This window comes from Papio anubis, chromosome 10, assembly GCF_008728515.1.
Source record: "Papio anubis isolate 15944 chromosome 10, Panubis1.0, whole genome shotgun sequence".
NCBI lineage: Eukaryota > Metazoa > Chordata > Mammalia > Primates > Cercopithecidae > Papio > Papio anubis.
Genome location: NC_044985.1, coordinates 72,680,261 through 72,701,225, shown reverse-complemented (window position 1 = coordinate 72,701,225; position 20,965 = coordinate 72,680,261). Strand labels below are relative to the sequence as shown.

At 35.7% G+C, this 20,965-nt stretch overlaps 1 protein-coding gene across 1 annotated transcript in view; it reads right to left on the bottom strand.

The window, feature by feature from the left end:
• Window positions 1-1,348: 1,348 nt before the first annotated feature.
• COL3A1 (collagen type III alpha 1 chain) overlaps window positions 1,349-20,965 on the bottom strand; it is a 38,232-nt gene continuing 18,615 nt past the window's right edge. The window contains exons 16-51 of the mRNA XM_003907718.4: window positions 20,514-20,612; window positions 19,922-19,966; window positions 19,672-19,770; window positions 19,417-19,470; window positions 19,177-19,284; window positions 18,908-18,961; window positions 18,220-18,318; window positions 17,835-17,888; window positions 17,576-17,674; window positions 16,915-16,968; window positions 16,744-16,797; window positions 16,380-16,433; window positions 15,815-15,868; window positions 15,452-15,496; window positions 14,788-14,886; window positions 14,594-14,701; window positions 14,270-14,323; window positions 12,682-12,735; window positions 12,542-12,595; window positions 11,765-11,818; window positions 11,055-11,162; window positions 10,668-10,721; window positions 10,348-10,401; window positions 9,996-10,157; window positions 9,775-9,882; window positions 8,697-8,804; window positions 7,910-7,963; window positions 7,717-7,824; window positions 7,180-7,233; window positions 6,680-6,787; window positions 6,351-6,404; window positions 6,158-6,265; window positions 5,076-5,373; window positions 3,927-4,114; window positions 3,223-3,465; window positions 1,349-2,484 (exon numbers count right to left, since the gene is read on the bottom strand). Coding sequence (XP_003907767.1) covers window positions 2,338-2,484; window positions 3,223-3,465; window positions 3,927-4,114; window positions 5,076-5,373; window positions 6,158-6,265; window positions 6,351-6,404; window positions 6,680-6,787; window positions 7,180-7,233; window positions 7,717-7,824; window positions 7,910-7,963; window positions 8,697-8,804; window positions 9,775-9,882; window positions 9,996-10,157; window positions 10,348-10,401; window positions 10,668-10,721; window positions 11,055-11,162; window positions 11,765-11,818; window positions 12,542-12,595; window positions 12,682-12,735; window positions 14,270-14,323; window positions 14,594-14,701; window positions 14,788-14,886; window positions 15,452-15,496; window positions 15,815-15,868; window positions 16,380-16,433; window positions 16,744-16,797; window positions 16,915-16,968; window positions 17,576-17,674; window positions 17,835-17,888; window positions 18,220-18,318; window positions 18,908-18,961; window positions 19,177-19,284; window positions 19,417-19,470; window positions 19,672-19,770; window positions 19,922-19,966; window positions 20,514-20,612 — 3,351 coding nt within the window. The 3' untranslated portion in view covers window positions 1,349-2,337. The remainder of the gene's footprint in view (window positions 2,485-3,222; window positions 3,466-3,926; window positions 4,115-5,075; window positions 5,374-6,157; window positions 6,266-6,350; window positions 6,405-6,679; window positions 6,788-7,179; window positions 7,234-7,716; window positions 7,825-7,909; window positions 7,964-8,696; window positions 8,805-9,774; window positions 9,883-9,995; window positions 10,158-10,347; window positions 10,402-10,667; window positions 10,722-11,054; window positions 11,163-11,764; window positions 11,819-12,541; window positions 12,596-12,681; window positions 12,736-14,269; window positions 14,324-14,593; window positions 14,702-14,787; window positions 14,887-15,451; window positions 15,497-15,814; window positions 15,869-16,379; window positions 16,434-16,743; window positions 16,798-16,914; window positions 16,969-17,575; window positions 17,675-17,834; window positions 17,889-18,219; window positions 18,319-18,907; window positions 18,962-19,176; window positions 19,285-19,416; window positions 19,471-19,671; window positions 19,771-19,921; window positions 19,967-20,513; window positions 20,613-20,965) is intronic.

Genomic DNA, 20,965 nt, shown 5'->3' with positions numbered 1-20,965 from the left:
CTTGTTTGACACTTGGATTTTAGTCCAGCAAGACTCAGTTTAGACTTTTGATGTTCAGAAATGTAAGACAATAAATCTGTGTGGTTTTAAGTCACTAAATTTATGGTAACTTGCTATAGCAGTAATATGAAATGAATACAACTATCCCCAGATTGAAACCTTCAGATGTGTGTCTCTAATTTGCCAAGCTCAGGTCACATGGCCACTTGCCTACACCCTAACTCAAGAGAGGTTAGAAAAACAACTGTCTATGGCCTCTATCCTCAACCAAGACTCATTTAACTGTAACTTCCCCACAGTGAGATAGGGCTTTAGAGGCTTGGTAGCAGATAAATAACCAGATAGGCAAACAAATAATTTTAACTGTAATGTGTTCATTAAACTGAGTATTGGGATCAATAACACACAGTAAGTTAGAGCTATATATAATGTACTCTCCATGATATATTAAGTTACAAATACAGGAGGCAGAACATTGTGTTCCAGATATCTTTCTTGGTGTAAAATAAAATTCCAAGTATCTAGTTTATTAATTCATACTATTGATTTGAGTTCTCTCTCTATATATATATACACACATATGTTATATATATATATGTGTGTGTATACATATATGTATGTGTGTATATATATGTAGAGAGACAGAGATACATATACATATATAGGCAGTACCTCAGGTTCTCATCATTTCTTGTGGTGAGAACACTTACTCTCTTAGCAATTTTCAGAACTATAAAGCATTGTTATATTATCGAATATAATATTCAATATTCAAATGTGGTCACCATGTTTTACAATAGATCTCTTGAGCTTATTACTTCTATCTTACAGTAATTATGTATCCATAGATTAAAATCTCCCAAACCCACCCCACCTTCAGCCCTTGGTAACCACCATTCTATTCTACATCAATGAATTCAACTCTTTTAGATTCCACAGAGAAGTGAGATCGTGTGGTACTTATCAAGTTTTCTTAATATCAATGTGTTTCACCAGACCCATATTATAATTACTTTCTGATAACTATCAAACACTTCCTCCCTTATTATTCCCACTCTGGGGACACCTTGATTTACTATGTTACCATTTCCAGGGACTGATTCTTCCAGACAGAATGCCCTCAGCGTTCAGTATGATCCACGGGGGTTCCAGCAAATATGATCTAAAAATCAGCAGGATTCCTCACTGAGCGCATCTCTATTCTGAACATATGTTATTTTATATTCTTAAAAGTTATCGCATTATTAATCTATAGAGTTAGAATTCAATCTGCTTTTTCAAGATTACTGGAGTTCCTTAGTGTAGACATGCATTTTTTAAATCTTTGAAAAGTGACAAAAAAACAAGAGAATTTTAATATGATATTTTATTATGGGTGTCTGTAAGGGAAAAAAAAAAGATCAACAACCACATACAAGCTTACAAAGTTAAATTTCAACACATCCTCTATGCTAGTGTGACAAAAGCAGCCCCATTATTTGGTTTTTATCGTTGACCTTTACAGGATGAAGGGGAGAATCCTCCGTGGCCTGCCAATTAAACTTTCTGACAGGAGACATGTACAGATTTTCTGCATTTATGTTCTGAATGCAAGTCAACAATTCTGATCTAGAGTTTAAAAGTGAAAGTACATTAGCACCATAACATGCGTCTTTAAAACCTTCCCAAATATTAGTAATCTTGACCAGCAATGACAAGAAAAAAGAGAAGCACCTTTAAAAGCAGTTGATATCCAAGATTAAAATAATTGTGGCTTTAAAAATATTTCTTGAAATTCGTGTACTACACTCTTCTTTTTAAACCAATCTTCCAGGAGATTAATCAATGAAATTTATAAGTTTTATCAACTTATAAAATTTTTTTTTGTCTTCTGGGACTCATAGAATACAATCTGTGTTTCTGATCAGTTGAGGTAGTTAAAATAGGGAGGGCTTTTCTAATTTCATATTTGACTATTTCAGAAAGAATGGTTATCTTTTACTAGTGAGCACAGTCATTGCTCTGCAGATGGGCTAGGATTCAAAGAATATAACACAGTGTTGTTATCGTTAAGAGTGTTGAAGTTTATTTATTATAGCACCATTGAGACATTTTGAAATTGGAATTGGTAAAAAAATAAAACAAAAAGCATTTGAATTGTATTTGATGGAACAGCAAAAAAAAAAAAAAAAAAAAAAAAGTATCAGTTTTCTTTGTCAAATTATACTCTTTCCAAACATTTTGGAAATAAATAACTGGAATTTTGTTGGTCACTTGTACTGGTTGACAAGATTAGAACAAGAGGAACACATATGGAGTTAAATTTTTTTTGTTGGGATTTCAGATAGAAAATCTGGTTTATAAAAAGCAAACAGGGCCAACGTCCACACCAAATTCTTGATCAGGACCACCAATGTCATAGGGTGCAATATCTACAATAGGTAGTCTCACAGCCTTGCGTGTTCGATATTCAAAGACTGTTTTGCTCCATTCCCCAGTGTGTTTCTGTAAAAAAGGACAAAATGCAAGTGATCATGACATTACAATTACTTAAATGACTCTGACTGATCAGGTTAAAAAACACCTTTTTACTCTAAAGGAGCTTTCATTGTGCCATGTTATTCATATATATGAGACCTGCTCCACTTCAAAGCTGTAATCTTCTTAGTTGATAAACATTATTCTTAAACAAATGCTTCATAGGGATTCTTAGTAAACGCAGCAGGGCAATTGCTATAGACCAGTGCATCTTCAGGAGGCCTGGTTCCAGCCATTGTTAACAGGTTTATAATTGGTTTATTAAAAAGAGGATAGGTCTCTCACAGTGAAATTTGCTAATATTAGAAGTGAGTTTCCCCTTTGCTCACAAATAACAATAACAAAGGAGAGATTTGAAGTTAACCTTTAAAATTTTTAAAAGCAGATATTTCAGATTGAATTAATGTGACAGATATTACTCAAAACATACAGACTATCCCAATTATCTGATAAAGTTTGCATTATGGATTTAAATTTTAAATGCTTTTATTTCAACTGGTTTTCATCTGAAGGCTAAGATCCATTCACTTTTTGTTGCATTTAACATTCCCTGCAATGAATCAGTAGATGGAATGTATGTAATTCATATCAAATGCTATCTTTATTTCATCCTGTTAATCTTATTTCTTTTATTCAAAATAATTTGCATGATTAAACTAAAATGCTGACTGCATTATGACTTATATTGAGAAAAATGTTTCTTACCGTGCAGCCATCCTCCAGAACTGTGTAGGTGAATTTGCTATTTCCTTCAGCCTTGAATTCACCTTCATTTGACCCCATCAGCTTCAGGGCCTTCTTTACATTTCCACTGGCTTGATCCATGTACGCAATGCTATTTTTGCAGTGATATGTGATGTTCTGGGAAGCTCGGCTGGAGAGAAGTCGAAGGAATGCCAGCTGCACGTCAAGGACATCTTCAGGAAGTTCAGGATTGCCATAGCTAAACTGTAATAGGGAACAAATAAAACAGATCAAACATTTTAGTTGCAACTGCATGCAAGGGATTCGTGTAGTATGTGTATGCTTATTGTAATATGGGCTGTTTATATATTTTATGTATGAATATTTTATGTGGGAACACATTTTATTTGCACGACAGAGTAAAAAAGGTCTTAAGATGTGAAAGAAAGGTGTCTGCATGCAAAAATAATTTAATCTAACTGAGCTTTTATTGAGAATAAAGTCATAAAAGTATAGTCACCTGGATACATAAAATCATTTGAGCTCTTCTAGTTATTAATTATTAGGTTGGTGCAAACATAACTGCGTGTTTTGCCATCACTTTCAATGGCAAAAACTGCATTTATGTTTGTACCAACCTAATAACTTTTCTTGTGATGAACATATAGGAAGAATACAAAGGATATAGGGATGACTTATTTAAAAAAAGGTATATCCTTTCTTACCTGAAAACCACCATCCATGGACTCTCCAAACCAAATGTGTTTCTTCTCAGCACCAGAATCTGTCCACCAGTGTTTCCGTGGAACATTCAAAGGACTGGCACTTATGCATGTTTCCCCAGTTTCCATATTACAGAATACCTTGATGGCATCCAATTTGCATCCTTGGTTAGGGTCAACCCAGTATTCTCCTGAATAGTCACAAAAAAGAAGAATGGGAATTGGTTATAAAATCCAGTAATAAAGTGATTTTGTTTGTTTACCTGTAAAGGCATTCATAATGTTGACTGCTAACGTGACTGCATTTTATGTATAGAATGATAGAGAAACTTTTGGATTGAAATTGTTGAGGTAAAAGAGTTAGCTATGACTACAGAAAGCACTGAAATAAAATGCAACATCTTGGTTTCTAATCTGAATGATACACTAAGCTAAGACCTTTTGATGGCTGTATAATATTTGCAAAAGTCTCTCCTTTTTTTAAAAAAATGATTATTATATGTAATCTTGCTTAATAATATAAGCTGGTTGTCTAATCCAGATTTATTCCAATAGTTCTAAAGCTGAAGTCCCTGTGATTGATGCTTGTCTCCTATTTTAAGTAATTTCTAGAAAGGACTCCTAGCAAAGGCAGTGTTCCATGTCAAGATATTTGAAAACTTGAAATAATTTTGCTTTACAGAAATATTTAATCCAATATATGCAAAACCTTAAACTATTACAATATTCTATTTAATTTTATATAGTATTCTGAAATTTTTCATGTGTTTAATTTGAAAATTTTAATAATTAGATTCATTGCAATAGGTAAATAGTATAATAATCAGATTATAACTGTCTACATCAAATTATGTATATTTAATCCTGAGAAAAAAAGATATATATTACTTTATACTCAAAAAACTTATGATTTATACTACAACTTCTATAAAACTGTCTTTATATTTTTCTATATTTGGCATGTCCTGAAGTTATGTTATATTTTACATCTGCAAAGTTTACTCTTATATGAAGCAGTTTCAATTCAGTTAACTTTCTTAGAGTACTATTTCAGCTTTCCATTGAAAGTGGATGTTTTTTCGTTCTCATTCTAATCTAAACAACTTTCTCTGTAATCCTGTTGCCATGAAGACGAAAGACTCCCAAACATACCACTCTTGAGTTCAGGATGGCAGAATTTCAGGTCTCTGCAGTTTCTAGCAGGGTTTTTACGAGTACCATCAGGACTAATGAGGCTTTCTATTTGTCCGTTAACAGACTTGAGTGAAGTCATAATCTCATCGGTGTTGATTTTGAAATCCATTGGTTCATCTCCATAATATGGGGCAAAACCGCCAGCTTTTTCACCTCCAACCCCAGCAATGGCAGCGGCTCCAACACCACCGCAGCAAGGACCAGGGGCACCAGGAGGTCCAGGAGGGCCTGGTTGCCCTGGGTGGCCTGGGGAGCCCTAGAATGAGTAAAACATGGATCATTGAGGTATGCATATTTGGGTGCCACTCTAAGAATACATTGCCAGTTCAAGAAAATGCCTTAAAAATAATTCACTCGTTGTGTCATCATAATTATTTTACTAAAGATTTATTTGGGTGCTTTTAGGGTCACGTGATCACCTATTTATAATAACTGCAATTCATTATCAAGAAAGGTATTGTTCCACTATGTAAGAATCAGTAGTGTCAGAGCACATGTTTTCTCTATCATTCTTCCTTCTGGATGAATGATGTAAGCAAACACCTATGAGCTACAATTCTAATATTGACATGACAAAGGGGAGTGTAATTTGTTGGGATAATAGTTTTTATTTCATTTACCCCAAAGGCATGGAATACAAAGTATTAGGAATGATAGTATCACTAACAAAATAGTAACCATGGAAGCTGTTTGAGAAGTAAAATGCACTGCATAAACGCTGATAATTATGAATGTTGTAATTCCGAGATCTCTAGTGTGATAGCAATGCAGACAAGGTTTGTTTGGTTAGTTGGGCAGATGTCATTATCCTGATACCATGGATACCTGATCAAATCTTTAAAAAGATATTTTTCTCCTGTTATAGTGTAGTAGAAACATTTTCAATGTGATGAAGAATGTCTTAAAGTCATGGTTCATTTTCTAAATTGAGTGGTTGCATTGCGTCTCACTCACTATTTCAATTTAAAGATAATGCAGTGGTTCTGAAAACTGGAAGATTATAACAAATTAAATGCACATACATATAAGTTATGTCTTACCTCAGATCCTCTTTCACCTCTGTTACCTCGAGGCCCTGGTGGTCCAATGGGACCAGGATGTCCACTAGTTCCATCTTTGCCAGGAGGTCCACTGGGTCCAACAGGTCCCTAAGAAAGTATCATGACATCACAATGCCAGAATATCTTTCTGAAGTGCAGACATGCGAAACTGATATCTTTCTGTGCTACTTACTCTGGGGCCTGCAGGACCTGGACTACCAATTGCACCCTGCTGACCAGCAGGGCCCTGGAAGGAAAGAAGTGTGCATATGAGTGAAGGCCTTAAAAAGCACTGGGAAACTGTACATTCAAGATCAGATCAAGAAATATGGGGATTATGATGAAATATTTTTTCTTTCTTTAATCTTCCCATTGTTTCATGCTGATTGTTGTTTCAAATTAGCCTCAAATCCATTTCTCATCTCTTCTAGTACGTATTTTTAGAGATAGAAAGCTTTCTTCTCTTAATCTCTAAAATTTGCATACATTGGAGGGATTCTCCAACAGAATGAATGCACTTACTGGAGAACCTGGGGCACCTGGATTACCAGGGAATCCTCGATGTCCTTTAATGCCATTAGCTCCACGTTCACCTGTTTCACCTTTGTCACCACGTGGGCCTTGAGGACCCTTTAAAAACATATTTTGAATTGAAGTCATATACACACATACATATTGGAAAAATAAAATAGAATTTATAACAATGAAGTCTATTTTATGGCTTTCTATCAGCCAAAAAATCCCCCATCAACAGATACTTCAGATATGAAATAAGATTGTTTTTGTGGTTGTTTTAATTTTGGACTGACAATGGCATAGATCCCTAACAACTGGTGTTTCTATCATTGGCTCCAAAGAACTTTTAGATCTTGAACTGCTTTCCGTATCATCATCATTAAAGGAAAGTTTATATTTGTTCTATCTATCATCTCTCTCTCTCTCTCTCTCTCTCTCTCTCTCTATCTATCTATATCTATCTATCTATCTACCAATAGAAAGAACAAATACATATGTAAACTTACAGGAGCACCTCGGGAGCCAGCAGGACCAGGAGCACCAGCAGGGCCGGCAGGGCCCTAAGATGAAAACATTCAATGGAGCAAACATACACGAATTAGTTTTATGTGTTGACACAATTTTGTTTTCAAAAGTAAATAATTTCATTATAATAGAATTATAGTATGCATGCAATTATTGGAAGTTAATATTATTTTTGCCTTCAAAGTGCTAAAGCCCTGTTTACAGCTTTATCAGGGGATTTAAACAGAAAAGCTGGGCAAGAGCCCTATTAATTCGGCCTTGCATTTACCCAGCAAATAAATAGCTGGTCTGATTAATACGATTTCAGGTTTCAGTAATAAATTCTTTATTGACTACTGCCAGGTACTTCTGGTATTTCTTTACTAACACATTTGTCTAAGGAACAACTAGCATTAAAACTGTAAAAGAAATGATAGTGGATATTTTGGTTGGCAAATCTGGCATTCTATCTTCCACCTACAAATGTCTTTATTGAAGGAAACGGACAAACAAGAGAGATGATGCTTCTGGGAACTCACACTTTCTCCTCTGTCACCACTCTTTCCAGCTGGACCAACAGGACCAGGTGGGCCTGGATGACCAGGAGCACCAGGGGCACCAGGAGAGCCGTTTTCACCACGATCACCCTGTGAACAAATTCACAGGTCCAAAATAAACATGATGATCACTTATTTTAATTACAGAAATCTATTGCACATGTGTTTATTATACCTTGCCACCAGGAGATCCATCTCGGCCTGGAAGACCATCTGATCCAGGGTTTCCCTGATTAAAAAATGAGAAAGGAAATAAAGTTTCTTGAAACCTTCCAAATGCCATTTAATCATGCATTCTCAACAGGGCAATATAATTCTCAAGGGGGTGAAAATGGTTCTTGGGGGTAAGAAATCTTAGATATTACAATGGGGGTAGCCCTTCAAAGGGTCACAATATCCAAGCAGATAGTTAGTATATTCATGGAGGAGAGGTGACTAGAAAAATAATATCCAAAAAGAGTCTTTACAGACCTCTAATAAATAAAAGTTTAAGAAATAGTGATCTAAACTATTAATGGAAATCTACAGTTTAGTTTGCTTTAATCATTCCACATTGTATACATATATTAAAATATCACATTGTACCTTATAAATGTATACAATTATGGTTTGTTAATTACAAATATTAATTTTAAATTCTTTACAAATAATAAAAGACTAATCACACATAACTGCAGAATATTTTCACTCAGAAAACATGTGAATTGTGGTTCTCTCCACTAACTTTTATCCTAATTTAGTTAGAGATAACATTTTCTCCACTAATGATTATTCACTGACTAAATATTAATGAACAAGAGCTTTTAAGTCTATTCTAAGTTGTAATGAAAGAATTTATTAGAGAGAGAAGAACTTTGCTGTGTGGCCATATTTACACTCTTAGACATTAAGGCTCAATTTCACCTTTGCTTAAATAAATTATCAAATTCTACCTGGCTGGTTGAATAAGAACTGCTACTCACATCTCTTCCAGGTTCACCAGCTGCACCAGCCAGACCAGGAAGACCCTGTGGTCCAGGGGGACCACGTTCTCCACTGAGACCGTTAGCTCCTGGTTTCCCACTTTCACCCTGTATACAAAGGAATGAAGAATATTTTGTTTAACTTAAGAAATCAATTAAAATGGTGTTATCAGATATCTTTATTTTCAGGTAAAAATCTTATTTAATTTTTATTGAATTTTAAAATTAAAACTATGCCTGTTATGGGAAAAAGTTTGGGGGAGCAAGCTTGTTGCATTTTCTAACTTGCTCAGTGACTCTGGATGGCTGAATAGTCACATTGATTATCTAATTCAGAATACTGTACATTCCAATCTGAGATAAATACATAGACATGATTATTATAAGAAAAACATAATAATGAGCCATCATGAAACTAGAGGTTTATGGTGACTCTTAAAATTAGGTTACTTGTCTCTATCTGAAGAATATAGACTTACTAGAAATATCATATCAATTGGATACATTTAAATATTAAATGTTAATTTTATGACAATAGTACATAACATTTTGTTGAAAGAAGTACTTAAAGTGTTATAATACGAGCCCTAATAAAAATGCAATTGTATTACCCTGTTTACCAAATGAGTGTTTTAGATGCCAAGCACGAGAACGTTATAGGAATATAATACTAGTGAAAGAAAGTCAGGAGTGCAAGACGACTTGAATGGATGGATAACTAGCATCAGTGAAAGACTTTCCTAGATCTATAAGCTAACACTATTTTCCCATTCAAAACTGACAGTCAACAAATTGAAGAACATTCACAAGTTTCCTAAAAGAGGTGTTTCAGATGGCAATGTTGTTTTTGTTATATTAATTTATTTATGCTTATATTCAAGGTTGGTCTTTGATATGCCCCGTTTTGTGTTCTGGAGCCATTTATTAAAATATATGCTTTTAAAAATCTAAAAATATAAAAAAAAATCTCCTGGCTAATTTACTCCAATGACAGAAAAACTTTTCATCCTTGATATGGTTAAGTGATTTCTGACAGCTAGCAAAGGAAGCAAGTGTAGTGGAAAATGACTATACTCACCTTGACACCCTGAGGGCCAGGGTTTCCCCTAGGACCTGGCATGCCTGGTGGTCCTGCAAGACCCCGTGCTCCAGTAATCCCAGCAATTCCAAGTGGGCCTGGAGCTCCCTAATACAGATAATGAAGACTTAGCTCATCTTTATGTGACAATCTTTTTCTCTAATCAATTTGTGATAAAAACCAAAATAGTACAATCAACTTATAAAAATGAAGTTACTTACTGGGGGACCCTGGGGACCAGGTGATCCCTTCTCTCCTGGTTGACCAGCATCACCTTTTGGTCCAGACACTCCAGGGCTGCCAGGAGCACCTGTGTTACCCGCAGGACCTGGGGGCCCATCCTTGCCTGGAGAACCGCCGGGACCTGGGGGTCCTGGGTTACCCTACAAAGAATTGTTTGAAATTTGAATATTTATTATAAAAAGTGCATTTTTTCTTTCCTTTCTTACTTCAAATAATTTTATTTGAGACTTACTAGAGAAATAAGTAGCAATGTGTAAGTTTCTCATCCTATACATATATGAATGCTCTTTCTGAAGTGTATGATGAGAAAATACTTTAACAATTACTTACATTATTACCAGGAGGACCAGGAAGACCACGAGCACCAGGGAAGCCAGCAGCACCCTGTGAAATGGTAATATATTTTTGAATTTCAAAAGTAGAACAAACAACTACACAACAAACAAAAAGTATAATGTGTGGTATGATCTACATTGTACCTGAAAGTCATTTATGGTTTGCTTTTTCCCCTTGGAATTTACACATTACTCATGTATGATTGAGAGATTACATTTTTTATATTCTCTTTATGGATCTAGTGTCTCAAGTGCAGCTTTTATACAGGTTGATATGAATACTTTTCAATAATAGTTAAGAGGATCAATACTTACGGGTCCACCAGGACTGCCACGTTCACCTTTGACACCTTGAGGACCAGGAGGACCCTATATGAAATGGAAGGAAGGTATGTAAGAATAGTGCCAAAATCAAAATTTGGGAAAAGCATTAAGCCTTTGAAAACCAGGAACTCTATGAAGAGGTTAAAATAACTTTTAGACTGCTGGTGCTGAGATTCATACTTCAACTGTATTCATATAAAGATTATACTCTTGCCACTATGACATGCTATCTCAGTATAAAATATTAAATTACTGATAAACCTTCATGTTTTTCCATTAGAACACTTAGCACTTAGAGAGGGGGGAGAGGGAGAGAGAGGGGAAGAGATAGATAGATAAATAGATAGATAGATGATAGAGAAAGAGGAGAGAACTTACAGCAGGTCCAGAACCTCCAGGGGGTCCTGCAACTCCAGGAGGGCCTCCTTCACCTTTCTCACCCGGAGCGCCTCTTTCTCCTTTACCACCAGGCTCACCATTCTGTCCCTACATGCAACAACAACAACAATCTCTCAGCTGACACTCTTTATGATATACTTGGATTATTATTATTTCTCTTCAGAATATAGAATTCTTCAGATGTAAGGAGTTGAAATAAAATTTAAAAACAAGGCTCTCTGAAGACATGACAAACAAAGCCAATCAAAATATTTTCATGATCAAAGAACATGACCAAGAAAGCATAAACTGTACATTATTTGCCATTAGGGACGGAGGAAGTCTCTCTAAGGATTAAACATTTGAAAATCAGCACCAGTAAATTTCTTTGAGAAAGACTGGGTTTAAGAGAAAATTTTAATTAGTACCAACTTACAATGGAAGAACTTACAAAAATTCAGAGTGCATTTCAATCTATGGTGCTGCTTTAGTTCATTACCTAGTCATAAAGGCAGGACAGGTGTTTTTATTTCCATCTGTTAAAGAGCAGCAATAGGGGTAAAGTAAAACAAAATAGGGGTACAATAATCTTATAGGGAATGAACAGCTAAAATGGGACTAGAACCCAAACTTGACTATACTTCTGTAATTTTTCTGCAAGATAGAGATCCTGGGCTATGGAACATGTCTGTGTAAATATTTGCACTTACAGGAGCACCAGGGAAGCCAGCAGGTCCTGGAGGGCCAGGTTCACCTCTCTCACCCTAAAGAGAAAAACATCCTCCTTAGTCACAGTGAAGATATCCCACGGGGAGTGTGTGTCATCTCCTTTAGGCAGGAAATGTCGTCTTATCATCTTATCTTTTCTTTCCTTTAAGCAGGAAATGTGCAGAGTAGCCAGTAAACTTCTGAAGACTTTGCCACTTCTCAATAAAATTAGGAGTAGAAAATACCAGAAACATTGATTCCTTCTGTCTCCCACTGTGATATTATTTTCAAGAAAAATAGTTTGAGAATTTTAAAGTATTTAACACATTTATATATTTATTTATTTATTTATTTATTTATTTCAATATATGGTAGAGCCTTAACTGAAAAATTAACTAAATGATTTATTTTTAAAAAACATTTGCTAAATATCTTTCCAGTGTCTTAAATCCTAAAGGTCAAGAATTTTAAGTCCAGAAGGAGTCTCAGGCAAAGATTCTATAGGCTTAAGAAATACCTAATTACAAACATATACTACTTGTGCAATTCATGTATTTTTTCCGAAGTTATTTTGGAAATAAATCCTGATTTAAAACGGTCTCTTGTGAATGTTAGATTTAAGAAATTTAACATTCCCTGGCATGCTATATGGTTCCTGAAGATAGTGTCTCCAAATTGAGGCTCAGGGAACTGGGGGCAGAATTGCTAAAAAGCGAAGCATAAGTAGCTGCTGTCTGTATGGGGTTAAAAAGTATGTTGAGAATGTCTTTAACACTTACAGGGCCACCACGAGGTCCAGCTATACCTGGAAGTCCAGGGGCACCACCTTCACCCTGGAAAAAGAGAAACCATGTCACTCTCTTGCATTCCAAAAGACAGAGATATTTTCTTTTCATTTCCAGACAGTATTAAGTGCTACCTTATCTCCAGGCTGGCCAGCTGGGCCAGGAGGACCAATAGGACCAGTAGGACCCTAGAGAAAATAAAAACATTTTTTAATTTTGAAGATGCAAATATCGTTTTCTGCATTAATCAAACAAAGTATATAGACATAGATACCTAATAAACTAGATAACATACTTTTTAAATTTTTTATGGCTTGAATGCTGTGCTTTTCACTCAATGTGTAAATACTGCAGAGCTCAGTAAACACAAGACTCTTTGGGGATAACTCTGGGAGAAAATAGGATTCAGCAGTGGTTTATTGATTCGTTTATCTTTATCTCCACTGTAGAAGATGAATAGGATGTCATGTAAGATCTTACAGTAATGTCTTTTTAAATTAAAGTACATTTCTGTATTAAATTGCTTGATAATTTAAATGTTTTCTCAAAGTATCATTGTACATATTAAATTTTTCAACTTGAAATTTTCAAATAGTTGTTTTATGTATATTACAAAAGTGAAGTATTGAGCACTTTTTTTACTTGAATGATGGCTTATCTACTTAATCTGTCAAAAGTGAAGCATTTATGAATTTCTTTAAGGCAACTACTATATAAATGTATTAAATGACTTACTTATAATCATATTTAGAAGATGTTTTTTGTTTTGTTTTTGACTTTTAGTTTGAATTATAGATTCACAGAATGTTGCAAAGGAATATACCAGAAATTCTGTGCACCTTTCTCCCAGCCTCCCCTAATGTTAACATCTTGCACAACTATAGTATAATATCAAAACTAGGAAATTGACATTGATACCATCCATAGAGCTTGTTCAGATTTCACCAGTGATACACGCACTCATTTATGTGTGTATGTATGTGGCTCTATAGAATTTTATCCCATTTGTAGATGTGCCTGACTACCACCACAATCAAGATACTCAAATGTGCAATCACCATAAGACTCCCTGTGTCATGTCTCCATAGCCACATCCATCTCTCTCTTTCTCATTCCTAACTCCTAGCAGCCACTAATCTGTTCTACATCTCTAAAAGGATGTTATTTTGCAAATATTATGGGAATGGAATCATGCACTGTGTATCCCTTGGAGACTGAATTTTCTTCACTGAGTATGTTGTCCTTGAGGTTTGTGTAATTTGCTGTGTGTACAGCATCAATTGTTCATGCCTTTTTGTTGCTAAATACTATTCCATAGTGAGACTGCACCATAGGATTACAATTTTTGAATATAAAGTCTATTAATTAGGAGTACTTACTATATTGAATTGTGATGACTTTTAGTTTCTTAATGAGCAGTATTGATTATCTTAAATTTCAGTGATTATCTCAGATTTTAGTGACTCACAAATGCTAGTTTGTGACCTTTATCATACTTTTGAGGTTTTTTCATCCTTTGGTCACTGTAGACCTATCAAGTAGCCATAGATATAGACCAGGAATTTAATTATAAATCAAGTTATTTGGGTCTTTTTATGCTCAAAAGGTGGTAAACTATCTAATTTATCTTGAGTAGTTTTTGGAAAAAATAAAAGTGGAAGTGCAGGACTGTCCCATATGACATATAGGTAAGGCCTGTTTCTCCTCACTGAGAATGCTTACCCTTGGACCATCTTTCCCTGGGACACCATCAGCACCTGGACCACCTGGTTCACCCTGTCAAATAAAAGCCAATGTCATCAGATTCAAAGTATCTTCAGTGAAAATTGGCCAAGAAGAGGAGTAACCCTCAGGATTTGTTGGGATATATATTGGGTGTTCTAATTCATTGTTGCTGTAGGAATCCATCTTAAATTTCACTTACTATAAAATGATAACATTAATTTTGAAAATACAGTCGATTACTTTCCAGGAGTGTTGCTTTTTTTTTTTTTTTAACCTACAATGACTGATTTATGAAACAATTAAGAGAAAACAAGTTAATACCTTGTCACCCTTTGGACCAGGACTTCCAGGACCTCCTCTTTCTCCAGGCATTCCTTGCAGACCAGGAGTACCAGCAGCACCAGGTGGCCCAGGAGGACCAGCAGCGCCCTGAAAATAAGTGAGAAATAATAAATGATCAGAAGGAAATCGAATGTATTTTTTAAACCTAGGTGAATGGAATTCTGTGGAGTCACCTTTCCTCCTTCGGGACCAGGGGGACCAGCTCCACCTCTAAGTCCTGGGGCCCCTGCCAATCCAGGAGGTCCACGTTCACCAGGGGCACCAGCATCACCCTGTGATAAAAATACGTAAATAACCATATTAGACAATCCAAAGCTAAAAACAAAACACCTTAACTTGCATCATTTTGAATCAGGCCACTAGGTTATTATGTTGTGAACAACCTGGAAATTTGTATACTTATAAATAGTTGAACAGCTGGGTGGGAACTGGAAGCTTAAAAAAGTGTCCAAAAGAAAACTTGGATACTTAGTCTGCTTAAGTGTGAACTGTCATTGAAATACTTAGTATTTTATTCATAAGGGCAGCATTTTAAAGTTCTTTTACCAAAACAGTTTTCCTACATAGAATCAACATATTGGCAATATTTTTCTATTTGAAATTTTAAGCTCATATTTGATTCTGTAGTGATTATGAATGTCAGAGAATTGGACCTTCCAGATTAAAGCAAATTTAATGTATTGAAAATGTCTTCAGTTTCTCTAAGTGTACTTAACAAACCTTCGCAATGATGCTCTTTTAAAGAAAGAGTATTTTCACTTGATATACTAAAAATATACTACTAATCAATTGCTGTATAACATGCTGAAGAAGGTAGAGAATGAATTGAAATACTACCTTGCCTCCTGGAGCTCCAGGTGAACCGGCATCACCCTTTGGACCCTAGGAGATTTGCATTATATGATTAGGTCCATATCAGAATGCATTTTATGTAAATATAAGCAAAATACACATTTGTCATGTTGGCATACTGTATAATTTTTCTAATCTTGAAATTATGAACTCTCTATTTTATGGTAAAATTCAAACTCTATATAATAGTTATCTTTTAAATAATTTGTCTTTGTTTTGATAGTATTTCAAAACTAAATGTTAAATCTCAAATATCATGACATAAGAAAATTAAAAAGTTAATAGTTGACAAACAATTATTATATATTCTTTTTGTTTCTGAGTTTTGAAAAATGAAACGTAACTTACTGGTTCCCCAGGTTTTCCATTTTCTCCTGGAGGACCACCTGTACCAGGCAAGCCCTAGAAACAATCATAGTTGTATCAGGTAATTACCTCAAACATGGCTTATAGAAAAGCTTCTCATATGTACACATGTTTCTGCAAGATGTTTGAAAAAAGTTTCAGTGGTCTTTTAGGGGTAGAAACATTGTGCCACTCAAAATCCAGTGACACATATGTGATAATCATATCTTACAAATCCGTGTTCATCTCTCTTTGTTCTTTCAATTGCTACACATAAAAATTTATTGACAAGCATGGCAGGATAGACTTGGCTATATGGATTTATATTATAATAAAAATAAGTGTAAGCAAATAGAATTATTTGAGTTTCATTAATTCTTTTAAATAACTTATTAATGTGCTCTGGAATGGACATGGAAGATATGCCTATCTATTAACATTGCCTGATATTTTATTTCCAGATGAAAGACAGACTCACAAGTTAAGCTTCAGATAAATTATAATCTGTTAGGGACACAAAAAATTTGATGGTCAGATATACCATGACATTTAAATAACAAGTTCTTACTTGTAATCCCTGTGGACCAGGGGGTCCTGTGTCTCCTTTGTCACCACCAGGCCCCTAGAAAAGTATAATGATACACTCTGTTATAAACATCCTTTTATATTTAGTCTACAGTATCCATTTCAACAGGCCTGTTGCTTAATTATAAAAGTAGTGATGTGAAGAAAGGGGAGGACCTGGACCCAAAGCACACATGTACACTCTAAACTCAGTGCTAACATCTAGCTAGATAACTAGTTCAGCAAGTTGCATCATTGCTTTGGTAAACTATAATAACATAGTGTCAGAGATTATGTAATTTTTGAAGCATTCTTCCTGCCCCACCTCCACCCTATTTTCATCTCCAATTTTATGTGAGTGAACTTACAGTAGGCCCTGGGGGTCCCTGAGGTCCAGTTTCACCATTCTTTCCAGGAGGACCCTAAAAACAAGAACAGTTAGGGAAGCAGAAATAATACAGATTACAGAGAGAAGTCACAAGGTTGGAGATGAATACATCTATTAGAAGGCTAGAAATAAATTGATGAAAGCTACATACCTGAGGGCCAGGTCCTCCAGGGCCACCTCGTTCTCCATTCTTACCAGGAGCACCCTAAAGAAGAAGTGGTCAGTATTTACTAATTCTCAAAGGGCAATAACTAATCATATTATCGTCTCATATATACATATATACATATATATATATACACACACACATATTTTTGAGATGGAGTCTTGCTCTGTCACCCAGGCTGGAGTGTAGTGGTGCAATCTTGGCTCACTATAGCCTCTGCCACCCGGGTTCCAGCGATACTCTTGCCTCAGCCTCCTGGGTAGCTGGGATTACTGGCACATGCCACCATTCCTGGCTAATTTTTGTATTTTTAGTGGAGACTAAAACAGCCTCACCATGTTGGTGAGGCTGGTCTCAAACTCCTGACCTCAGGTGATCTGCCTGCTACAGCCTCCCAAAGTGCTGGGATTACAGGCGTGAGTCAGTGCACCCAGCCTGTCTCATATGTTTTATCTGCCTGCTCCATAGACACACATACAACCATAACCAATTATATATTTAGCTCCCTTCCTACATGCAATTTGATTTTCCTATACTCCTCCATGCTTTGAAGAGGAGACTGAGTTTTGACCACTTCTATACTCCATATGGAAAATAAAAACCTTTCAGTCAAGTATTTATTGAAGAAATTAATGAAGGAACTCACATCATTTCCTTTAGGACCGGGGAAACCCATGACACCGGGCTGACCTCGGGGACCAGATGGCCCAGGAGGACCTGGTCGACCGCTTTCTCCTTGACTTCCCTAATAAGAAAAAATTACATTAATAAAGGTTTGATAAAGATAAGATTAAAACATACTCTCTATATAGTATATATATACTATACACACACTCAAGGATAGGCCAACATATACATTCCATTTTAACTGGCCTTTTAAAATGAGATTTAAAAAATGTACATACGGGAGGCCCTGGTTTCCCATCACTTCCTGGTCCTCCTGGACTTCCGGGCATGCCCTGAAGCAAAGAAGTCAGTTGTTAGGTGATTTTAAATGAAATAATAAAAAATTACAACATATACTATTTGTACAATTAGGATATTTTCGCTTACATGTGAAGCCTCAGATTTGAACATCTTTTTTCCTGTCTATAAAGTATCTAAGGCAAGTGTTCTGTTTTCTCTCCTTGAACTATCATGGCTTAAGTTTACTTAAAAGAATTTTGTTTTGTTTGGGGCCTTACAAAATATGTAATCTGATTGATTTCAGTTGCTTTTGATCTGTCTTCATTTGTCTTGCCTTTCTTCTGTCTAAATTAAAGTGTCATTCAAACAAATGTTTCTCTGTACCCTCATTCCTGGACCTCCAGGGACACCATCTCTGCCAGGTTCTCCAGCTGCTCCTCTGGGCCCTGCAGGGCCTGGAGCACCACGCTCTCCAGCAGGACCCTAAGTAGTGAAAGAAATAAAAAAAATTAAAATAGCATTCACTAACCTAGATACCAACAATATTTTGGTTACAAATAGAGAACATCATTTGAACTTTCAAAAAGGGTTCACGTGTTGCTGAAAAATTTATATGTAAAATCAGTTATCTTAGCTTGGATTGCCGTATTGAAAAAATTTTGAAGCAAATGTGTGAATATCACATGCTTAATAAAACAGTATTTAGTGTGCTTAAAAATATATTTATGTGCATCTAAAATCAAATATCTTAATGATATGAAATCATATTTGCATTTAACTTTAGAGTTTTCAAAGACTTTTCAGGCATTTTAGTTTATTGTACTCTTGAAATGATGCTCAGATAAATGATTTCCAATTAACAGATAAGTAAAAGATTATCACAGAGGGTAAGTAAGTGGCTTTAGTTACAAAGCCAAGAAAGTGACTGAACAGAGGATGCATTACATTAGGAATTTTTTAACTCCAATATATATTTTTCAGATATTTAGGTTTTCATGAATGGGAAATTGTATGGAAGAACTACCTATCTGTGGTGCTAGCATTTAGGAACATAGAAACTAAAGTTATCTACCTTTTCTCCTGGGATGCCATTTGGCCCAGCAGGTCCTCGGAACCCAGGGGCACCCTGAAAATAATGAAAGACAAATATTTCAGTCCAAAGGATTACAATTCTTTTCCATAATTCTTGAGTGGCAAACATTTTTATGTCATAAAGTGCTTTAAACAATATTTTGCACTGAACATTCAACTTAAGAAAAATTGGCTGTCTTACCCTGAAGGTAGTTTTATTTAGATGACAGTGATGCTGTTTTTCTTTTAGATGCCCCATGGAAAACGTACCCTTTCTCCTGCAGCTCCTGGAAGCCCATTTGCGCCAGGTTCTCCAGGTGATCCATCCTTGCCATCTTCGCCTTTAGCTCCTGGAACACCTGGAATACCGGCCTCACCCTGAAAAAAAAAAAAAAAAGATGGTAAAATAAGAAATTATGACTGAATTTAGTTCGAAGTTTTTACCTGTTTACTTTCTAATTACGTTGCATTTTTTCAAGAAATAACCAGATCTGTTGCAGTAATACTTACGCGTTCACCACGTGGTCCTGGCTCTCCTTTGGCACCATTCTTACCAGGTTCACCCTAAATTATAACAGAGTCTTGGTTGAGAAACAGGGAGGATTCGACTAACAAAATCATCACCAGAAACACATAATTCAGTTATAAGACAAGAGTGAAGTCAATATAAATTCAACTGAACAGGAGCAAAATTTTGCTATTAATTTTTGTTGATGGAATTAAACTATACCTTTCAGTCAACAGAGAAAAAACAAGGCAACTTACTGCACCACCTCGCAGTCCAGGAGCACCATTAGCACCGGGTGGTCCTGGAGGACCCCGGGCTCCCATCAGTCCAGGAGCTCCAGGAATGCCAGCGGGACCCTAAAAACAAACCAAAGACACTACATTAGCCAAACTCGAACATTCTTTTATGAATATCTCACTTAAATATCACAAATCTATTGTCATGCAAAATGCAAAAGAAGCCAGTAATGTGTGGATGAGACAAGGGTGAGGAGTGGGGACAACTTACCATTTCACCTTTACCACCAGGACTACCACTACTCCCAGGAGGGCCCTAAGTATACAAAAAACAGTTAATGTATTAATAGTAATGCAAATAGTTCGTATATATTTGAAGTTGTTTGTGTGAAAATTAATGTATTGGTGAGTGTTATGCTTTGTAGAGATTAAGTGAATCCTCCAACTATAACACAACATATGAAATGTAGTCAAAAGATTCATCATTATCTAAACAGATTAGAGGTAATATGTACTTGGTATAAATTATTAAATGATACATAAATAGAAGAGATTTTGAATTTGGTTCTTCTCTGAATTTTTATGATTGGTGATTAGCTTGGGGCACATTCTTGAAAGCATCAGAAAACTATTCTATCTTGTATTCTTTTATATAAACATAAAAAATCGTGAATTCTGGAATAGTGCAACAGTCAAAAACTATCATTTTTACTACTAATCAAATCAGTATGTGTCACAGGAGGATCATTTTAGAGCACTAAGCAACAACTTTTTCAAAGTAATTTTCACTGATAGCCATATTGAAGCACATGCTTTCATGAAGTAAGTGTAGCAGCACTCTTCCTCTCAACTATGATACTTACAGGAGGACCTTGAGCACCAGCATGTCCCTGAGGTCCAGGTTCTCCTCTTTGTCCAGGGGCACCATTTGAACCAGGAGACCCTGCAGGTCCAACTTCACCCTAATGGTAAAACCATATGTAGTCAGTTCCTCTCACCACTTCTACTCACTTAGCCACTTCACCCTTCAGTCCTATTTAAACCCATCTCCCAAAGGTTGGAATAGTAGGACTCTATACTGCAGGTAAAGCAAGGAATCATTCATCATAAAGGCAGAGAAAAATGTAACTATGTGTGTGATTGTGTTATCAGTTTCCTGGAAACAGTCTGGGGAAAAAAAGAAGGCATCAGAAGAAATATCAATAGTTGAATGCTAGGGACTACACCTCTTTTAGAATCAAGAATAGGGCTTTAAAGACATGTATAGATAAAAGCTATCCATTTGACTGATTTAAAAAATCAGTTGCAAGAAACA